Below are 9,215 nucleotides of genomic sequence, written 5' to 3' on the forward strand. Positions count from 1 at the left end.
TGGTTAATAATAATAATAACAAAATAAGAGATGGAGATATATAGCATATTTTGAGTAACTATTGGTACATAAAATATATATGCATCAAAATGCTAAATGACAAGTATATTCTATACGTCTAAAAAATATTAAAATCTGTATATAGAGAAGCGAAAACTTGTAGTAAACTAGTTTTTTCTAATAAATATTTTTATATGAGTTTTTGTTAGTTGTTTCGAGATGAATCACTTTTTGAAGATTATTTTTCATATATAGAATGTTGACCGGGAAAAATATAAATCAAAGTTATCTTTCCATATAGAAGTTTATTCCAACAAAATAGTCTTCCTAGGAAAAGGTCCAATATAGAGTAAAATTCAACTAAACAGATATTATATTTTGAAAACTAATTTTAAAGATAAATAACTTTAAACTATTAGGTTTTGTTTAGTTTGAGATTAAGTTTCGAACTCGATTAGTTAGTCTTAATTTTTTTAAAAATTTTATTAAATAAAAAATTATTTCGTTATTGAATCGGTTCGGAGAGAGTTCTTGAACTCAAAAGCGAGATGAATCACTTTTTGAAGATTATTTTTCATATATAGAATGTTGACCGGTAAAAAAATAAATCAAAGTTATCTTTCCATATAGAAATTTATTCCAGCAAAATAGTCTTCCTAAGAAAAGGTCCAATACAGAGTAAAATTCAACTAAAATGATATTATATTTTGAAAACTAATTTTAAAGATAAATAACTTTAAATTATTAGGCTTTGTTTACTTTGAGACTAAATTTCGAATTTAATTAGTTAATCTTAATTTTTTAAAATTTTAATTAAATATAATAAAAATATTTTATTACTGAATCGATTCAAAGAGAGTCCCTGAACTCAAAGCAAACGAGACATTTGGTTGGTTAGTTGGTTAGGTTGAATTCAAAAATTAAAATTAAAATTCGTATAATGCGAGGCTTTTTACCATCTCTAAAAGTTGGAGTCAATCAATCATCCCTTTTTGAGGATAAATATGAAGGTATCTTATTAATTATTATCCCAAGCAAGGCTATATAAGCTTTAGCAACCAATGGGCCTACCACTTGGGTCTGAGACCTTTGGATGCTTTGCTTCTTTGCAGTGCAAGTTCCTTGTGATGGTCATTTGGGTACAGCTTTCGTGTACTTTAATGAGTTTGAGAGTGATCCCCAAATCAAGATTAGAGCACAAGTATCTTTCATTTCACAAGGTCAGCATCACGAGATAAACAAGCTGGGAGAGGAGCAAATCTGGGAGGAATAGGATAATGATCCAGTAATTATAATTAGGGCCAGTGGGTACTATTTAATACTTCTTTATAATAATTAAATACATGGTTAGGCAGCATGACTAGATTTGATTAGTTTTAGATAAGCACTAAGTGCAGGCCAGCTATTTAATAACTTGACTGCTGAGAGATTATATCTTACCTCTGTGTGGTTTGATCCAATTGTAATTGTAAATAACTCTCTTGTATTTTTTTTTAATTAAACAAAAGTGCCCAACTATTAGTATCTCATTGATAAAAATATGAAATGTCATTTTTGTCCCTATATATTAACTTATAGCGTCAACAATAGAGGGGGTACTTTAATCATTTCAATATCTTTTTATGGCGGAAGAAATTAGTGCCCACAAGGAGATTAAGAAGAGTTTATACAAAGGGTGCAGTAAGTTTGGCTAATTGTTTACTTTTATTAAAGGTATAATCTAGGTCTCCATCTTATTTATTTGAGATATTATGAGCTTAAATATCTATATATCAAGAAAGGCTAGTTTTATAATCAAGACTAGTTCTAAGGGCTCTAAAATTATATATATATATAAACAAATATTAACAAACTTGTTCAAATATAATATAGTGTTTAGATAATTAAAGTGGTTCATGTTGTATAAATAGGGGTGTAAACAAGCCGAGCTTGAGCGAACCGGCGACGGCTTAGGCTCAGATCGAAATTAATTTTTAGAATTGGGCTCAGGCTCAACTAAACTCAATTTGAGCCGAGTTTGAGCCTGAAATGAATCAATCATCAAGTCCCATTCAAGTTAAGCTAGACTAAACCTAATTGAGCCTAAGCTGAGCCACAAGGAGAAGAAGATTGGGGCCCATGGGAGGATGTTGGGGGACCTCGTGGCGGAGGTGCTGATCCATCGTTAGAGATTTGTCGGCACCATAGTAGCTTAATGAGGCAGCATCATAGTGACTTATCGTTGCCAAAGAAGGAGGAGGAGGTGTCACTACGGTGGTGGCTTGGCAAAGGAGAAGGAGACGGGGATGTGGGACGTGAGATTCGGGGATTAGGTTTTTCTCACCCATTTTATATCGAGCCGAGCTGCTCATTTATTTTGATAGCCCTATGTATAAATAGTTCCAACTTTGAGTTCTAACGGTATAGTTTAACTACAATAACGTTTGGGTCATACTTCTTTTGAAATAAAGAAATAATACGAAATAATATTGTGGAAAATTATCTAACATTGAGCTGCTCTACTCGTAATATCACTATTTCACTATCCATTCCGGAGGTCTCAAACCTTGATAAGGATGTGAGGTCAATATAAGTGGTCGGTGTCTTAATGGTTTGATCTCTACCAAGAACCTCTTAAGGCCTTTGTCTTAGCTACGTGGCAAGTAGTTAGCCCTTAAAATTATGAGCGTAGTAGTTGGATCCGTCAAATTTAATCATTGGGTTTGTCACAATTTGCATTTATTAGAAAAACTTTATATTTAATACCTTGCTTTATGGAATTAATACATATCCCCTGTCCTTTGTGCTCAAAAAAGCTCTTTTTTAACGAATTTAAAATAATATTAAAAAATAGAGTTAGCCAAACTCTTGATGGCTTTTAGTTGACTATAGTTTGAATTATATTTAATTTTTTAACTATAATAATAGATTTAAATTTATATCACATATATAAATTATGTAAACACTGTATATATATATATATATATATATAATGAGATAGTTTTTATTTGGCTAAATAAATTTAAGATGTTAACTTAAATATATTTTAGGAGAAACATAGGACTCAAATTGTGAAACTATAAGGGCGAAATGAAAATTTTCCAAAACACAATACATCTAAGGGTGAAAACGGATCGGATACGAATCGGATAGTGCTCAACCCATATTCAGATCCGTATTTTTAGTTCGGATACGGTTTCGGATACGGATATTGGACGGATAGCAAAATTTAAAACCATATCCTAACTAAACGGATACGGATAATTTTCAGATAAAGGATCGGATCTTAAACGAATATTGATTAAATTTAAAATAATTATAATATTTTATTTAAATATAATTAACATAAAATTATTAAGAGTTTTACAACAAATAATTTTTTTAGGTCAAATATATAAAATTAGAGAAATTAATCTCTATAAATAATATATAATGTATTATTAGTAATAATATTAATATTTACTATTTAAATAAGCAAACTAAAAACTGTAAATCATTTAAAAAAATATGCGAGTAACGGATATCCGATATTCGTATCTGAATCCAAAAAATTTATCCGACCCATATTCGAATCCGTATCCGAATTTTTTTTAAAAATTCTATCGTATTTGAGTCGGATAGAAATTTTTTATCGGAATCCGATCAGAGTCGGGTCGGAGTTAATCCGACCCGTTTTCACCCGTCAATACAGCGAACGGAAGGGCGGAAAAGAGAGTGGAAACTAGCGGTCTTGCAGTGAGCGAGCGAGTGAGAAGGACCGAAAGAGGGAAATGGAGATCGCCAATCTTCCCATTCCGCCGTCTCAGCGGGCGAAGCTCCTCGCTGCGGGTTACACCACCATCTCCTCTCTCTCCTCTATCTCCCCTTCGCATCTCTCCCGAGGTACAATCCTTTCGTGGGTTTCTTATATTTTTTATTAGATTCTGTATTATAATTAGCGGCTATGAATTAAGTAGTATAATTTGCTAGATTGATGTGTTCTAACATGTAAAGGTTAACGATCAATAACAGAAAGCTATAAGATGAAACTAAAGGTACACAAATGTACTTCGAGGGGGATAATGGTAGTACTTGTGATCCTCTTACAATTTTTTTAAATAATTTCCTGCAGATTGTCTTCTTACAACTCTAAATAAAATTATTGAATTGACTCTAGAATGAGAATGTGCTGTTAAATTATCTCTATTTTGATTCATTTTCTTGGTTTTTGTAAATCTATAACTTGTTATCTCTCGGTAAAGAAGTCTTTGTATACAAAGTAGTTGCTCTAACAGCTGATTTGTTTTAGGGAACAGATTTAAATATAGATTTTCAAGAAGCATTGGATATTCTGAAGATCTTGTCAGATGCCAGTAGATTTAATAATGTGGCCGGAAATCCTGGAATTATTAAAGGTACTAATTCTTTGACTCTTAATATTTTCAAGCTGCAAGCTGCTTTGAAACCTAAATCCACTGAAAAATTCTTTATCTCTTCTCTTAGTATATGCATAATATATATGCACATATATGGGGATAGACTACAAAATTTACGTTCAAATATTTGTAGATTTAACTTCTTTTAGTCATAGAATGCATCTTGTGACTCAAATAACTCATCCAAGGTGAAAATGAGTGAAAGAAATTTATCTCTATCCACCTTGGGATTATGCTTTTAGTTTTTACAATACCCAAGGCACAGAAAATGGCTAGCAAATGTAAGAACTTCTGTGCATTAAGTACTTGAGGCTTCTAATAACTGTTATATTTGATAACTTACCAATTACTCAAGCTTAAGATTTTAGAGAATGGTAGTTATATCTTCTTATTCTAAACACTCGTCCTCATTTCTGGACTTGAGATTTTTTGATAAGACTAAGAAGTGAATCTGCCTTAAATGGGTGGAGGTTTTATCTTTTGTATGATATATGAGCTTGGTAGGATTTGGGACATTTGCTCTTGTATTGTGATAACTTACTAACTACTCTAAAAATGTAAGTTTTTAGAGAATGACAGTTTTTACCATTCTAACAATATTTTCTTTGTAAGAAAAAGTCTCTGATTAATTTAAAAATACTTGTAGGAGCCCAAACGGCTTGGGACATGCTATCAGAGGAGCAAATGCAGAAACATATAACAACAGGTTGTGAAGACCTTGACGCCATACTAGGTGGAGGAATACATTGCAAAGAAGTTACTGAAGTTGGTAAGCATGCATATGACTGTCCAATTGCAATTTATATATGTGAAAAGTGATGATAATACTAAATCTTCATGGATCTACTGATATAACATGTTAGAGCGATTTCATGTCCTCTAGCAGGCAATACCTTAAATTTCATTTGGTGCTTAGTCGTTGCTAGTCTGTGATAAACTGATTGGTGTTGGTAGGTGAGGGGGCACCATCCTTAACATAATGTGGTGTCCTAGTGCATAGTTATCACCAATATTTGGACTCAGTAAGTGCAGCAAAAGTGAGCCTTACCTTCTTACTGTATAGGTTATATATGACTTGATTCCCTGAACATAGGGTGCTTGGCAGGAAATTTCACCAAAAATTCACTCTCTATGATCCTCAGTTTTGATTCTTCCATAAACTGCGGGTTGAGCAGTGACTGTTGGCAGAACTACATTTGCCACTTACTTCTCTGGCTTTTATTTTGTTCTCATAGTTATATGCATTAATTTGACTTGCTACAATTGACTTGATAGTTTTCCAGGTGGTGTCCCCGGAATTGGTAAAACACAATTTGGGTATGGCAAGCTCTTCGTTTTGGGTTGTTAAGTAAAGTGGATTTTGAATGAGCAACTCAAGCTTGTACTGAACATTTGCAGTATCCAGCTTGCTATCAATGTCCAGATTCCGGTTGCATATGGTGGTCATGGTGGAAAAGCAGTTTACATAGGTTGTCTAAAAGCTGCTCATGGTAATGCTAATTTTTCAAGGTTTAGGAGAATTAACTGTGGTTCTTTCTAGCAGATACAGAAGGCAGTTTCATGGTAGAACGTGCTTACCAAATTGCTGAAGGATGTGTCAGTGACATACTTGATAGCTTCACGGATCACAATAGAGACTTTTCAGCTTGCCAGGATAAATTGCAGCCTAATAGTTTCCTAGCTAACATCTTTTACTTCCGTGTGTGCAGTTATACTGAGCAAATTGCTGTCATAAACTACTTGGAGAACTTCCTCACAGAGCAGAAAGATGTAAGCCATAGTTACTTTGAAGAAGTTTCTTTTTACCCAAATAAAACTTCCCCCAACAGTTTTCAACGTATATATGCCTCTTATTTTGTTATGCAATACTTGATATAGCTGAGGTGGAATGTTTCTAGTGATTTATGTTCTTTATATCATGCGAACTTTTATCTCTGAAAAATATGATATGGCATGATGCACAGAAAAGTATCTAGATTATTCTTAATAAGATCATAATCGTCTTCGGCTGGTGATTCTTTGTGTTGCCTTGTAATTAGGCCATTTTCATGAATTATCCACTGATTTGCATAAGAAATGTTTAAATTCTGACTGTCAATATCATACCCTGTCCCACCTGTATTGCGGCGAGTCAGGATTTATGGAAGGCAAACTTTTTGAGCTGGGTCTCACTTTGTCTACAACAAGTTATCTGTCAAGGAGATTATCATACACTATGTGTGTTATAACTCCTAGTTAGCCATATTCATAATTCATACTAAAGCTGCATAATATATCTACTTAAGCTCTTTTTTGACTGCTAGTTTTATTTTTCATTGACTGCATTACAATTATTTTACAGGTGAAGATAGTTATAATTGATAGTGTCACTTTTCACTTTCGACAAGATTTTGATGATTTAGCCCTTAGGACTAGGGTTCTTGGTGGAATGTCGTTGAAGCTGATGAAACTTGCCAAAACACATAACTTGGCAGTAAGTAGTTATATCTTCTTCTGGCATATAATTCAATTCCTTTTTGTGCCATAAGTAATGATAAAGTCTGGTTTTTTTTTTTCTTTTTCTTTTATTAATTTCAATGATGCCATGCAGGAAATTGTTAAACATTCATGACGTCACTTTACTTCAACTAGTATATATAGAGAATAATATTCATATATCATGCTACTCAGATTGATTGATTTTTTTTCTCATTTGAGCAGGTTGTTTTGTTGAATCAAGTAACTACGAAGTTTACAGAAGGCTCATTTCAATTAACTCTTGCTCTAGGTGAATGATTCATTTGGTTTTAATTTCTCTTCGCTAACATTCTGAGCATTTATTCATTATTCTGCTACTCCTAAATTCTAATAATCTTAGGGTTTCTATTTCCTGTTTTATATAATTGTAAACATTATTCACAATCCTGAATCTGTATTGTGCTCCTAGAACAACCTTTCACAATAGGAGTGTGCGGTTGGTTCCTCTCAAAGGTTTTACCTGTTTTGTCTATTCATAGGATATATTGCATGCTTTTGTTTTGAAAACTGATATGTGGAAAGCATACTGCTTCAAGATTTTGACACAAAGATAATAGCTAGAAGTAGCATTGTGCCATTGTCTATAGTGGACTCGACCAACTCCAAGATGACAGTGGAATTAGAAAGAATGCTCTTGGTTTCTTTTCTTTTTAATTTCCACCTCTCTATTAGGTTTTCTTAAACATAGTTTATCGCTCCTATTGGCTCCTCTGGTATATCTTCCTCTCTCCATTACTTTTTGTTAAACTACCAACACTTTTATATGTCCCCCTGTCTCTTACTTTCCGTTAAACTTTTAGAGAATTCCAGTTAGTATTTTATTGGGCTCATGAAATTAAGTATAAAGAAAGAAACAAAAAAGGAGATTTAAAAGGACGAAAAAATATTACATAGATTAAAGGAAAGAGCAAATCAGTATGGCGCTTTCTGGAAAACTGCAACTCCTGGATCCTCTAGATTGCTGATAATTCCATTAAGAAGCCAAGTTCCATGAGAGTAACTCATTGAAGAGTAGACTCTGTCCTTGACTTCCACCGTAGAAAGGCCAGAGAACCCCTAACAACCCTTTGTATCTCCAATTTCTGGCAAGAAAAAAATAAAAGGGGGCTAGATTCAGTGTTCTTTGGGGCTGATGATGCTTCTTAAATAAATTTATTTGAGAAACAAATGATCCGCAATTCATCTGACTCATCAATGATAGCACATTTGGAAGACTCTCTGAATCGCTTACAATGAAGAATATTTTTTGTGCTAGGACTTTTATCAATAGCAAGCCAGTGGAAGATCTTCACCTTTAATGGCAAGGTCAAGTTCCAGGCTAATGCAGCGTAAAGGGAGATTCCAAGCCCAAAAATTGAGAAAAGAGTAAAAGGGTCTGTAGGAAAATAGGCCAGAAGAAGAAAAGCTTCAGAAAATTGTAATTGTACTGGAGAAAGTGAGGGGAGAGCAATGTAGATGTTGGCTTCAGAATTGACTGAGAATAGAAATCTTCTTTTTTCTTCAGCCATCTGTGATTACATGTTACTGTCTTTTCTTGGACCACCTAGCTGGTGGATTTAACTTTATTCATACCTCAATGTATGTTCAAAATTTTAAAGTTGAGTATCTTGGTAAGTCTATATTTCCATTTCACTACAGCTAATCCATGATATCAAATGGATCTTCATTTATCAAGAGAACCCTCTCTATGTATACATCGATTTTAAAATTCTTCCATTATCGAATCATTACTGTTTGCTCCCATGCATTCACGTATCCTTTTGTATGTAAAGATGCTAATCATTATAATGGAACAACCTTCCATCAATTATTGCTGACAAGAACTCATACATTCTTAGCAGGTGATAGCTGGTCTCATTCATGCACAAATCGTGTTATTTTGTACTGGAACGGTAACGACCGGTATGCATATATCGATAAGTCACCATCTCTTCCATCAGCATCCGCGCCTTTCTCAGTGACCGGCAAAGGTATAAGAAATGCTACTTCACACTGCAAGCGAGTCAGAATGATGTAAAATCTCCAATCAGATGAGAAATAGATCTGCATGTCTTGAATGTCTCTTCTTTCCCACTACCACATATATATAGTTTGGAGGAGTTGCAAGGGAGGTGTTGGAAAAACAATGTTATTGTTATATTTTTTTAACTTTTGCTTCTCCTTTGTTCTGTGGAACATTTTTGCCCTGTGGGTTTAATTGTGAACATGTCCTTATCTCTCTCTCTATGTACTTCTCTCTATTGCGTTTTGCATTACCTTTTTTCTTAAGAGAATATATTGTCATGCGTTGTTGTTGAGAGTGCT

The 9,215-nt window shown here is 33.6% G+C and overlaps 1 protein-coding gene across 3 annotated transcripts; it reads left to right on the forward strand.

Annotated features, from left to right (window-relative positions):
* The first annotated feature begins 3,689 nt into the window (after positions 1–3,689).
* On the forward strand, positions 3,690–9,208 carry LOC140764784 (DNA repair protein RAD51 homolog 3). 3 transcript variants are annotated; one of them, XM_073103533.1, is made up of 9 exons: positions 3,690–3,861; positions 4,275–4,373; positions 5,041–5,163; positions 5,678–5,711; positions 5,793–5,863; positions 5,938–6,164; positions 6,736–6,867; positions 7,095–7,161; positions 8,750–9,208. In XM_073103533.1, the coding sequence occupies exons 1-9, from the start codon at positions 3,750–3,752 to the stop codon at positions 8,926–8,928; spliced, it is 1,044 nt and encodes a 347-aa protein (XP_072959634.1). In that variant the 5' UTR covers positions 3,690–3,749; the 3' UTR covers positions 8,929–9,208. The 3 variants fall into 3 exon arrangements, with proteins under 3 accessions (XP_072959634.1, XP_072959635.1, XP_072959636.1); XM_073103534.1 differs by having other exon boundaries at positions 8,753–9,208; XM_073103535.1 differs by lacking the exon at positions 8,750–9,208 and adding an exon at positions 8,167–8,622.
* The last annotated feature ends 7 nt before the right edge of the window (positions 9,209–9,215 follow it).

This window comes from Typha angustifolia, chromosome 8, assembly GCF_048772165.1.
Source record: "Typha angustifolia cultivar Huaian chromosome 8, ASM4877216v1, whole genome shotgun sequence".
NCBI lineage: Eukaryota > Viridiplantae > Streptophyta > Magnoliopsida > Poales > Typhaceae > Typha > Typha angustifolia.

Bases quoted from the DNA above. Each gene is read 5' to 3' on its own strand.
- LOC140764784 (XM_073103533.1), top strand. From the start codon at position 3,750: ATGGAGATCGCCAATCTTCCCATTCCGCCGTCTCAGCGGGCGAAGCTC. The intron at 3,862-4,274 runs GTACAATCCTTT...TTTAGGGAACAG, and splicing joins CCCTTCGCATCTCTCCCGAG to ATTTAAATATAGATTTTCAA. The intron at 4,374-5,040 runs GTACTAATTCTT...AAATACTTGTAG, and splicing joins AAATCCTGGAATTATTAAAG to GAGCCCAAACGGCTTGGGAC.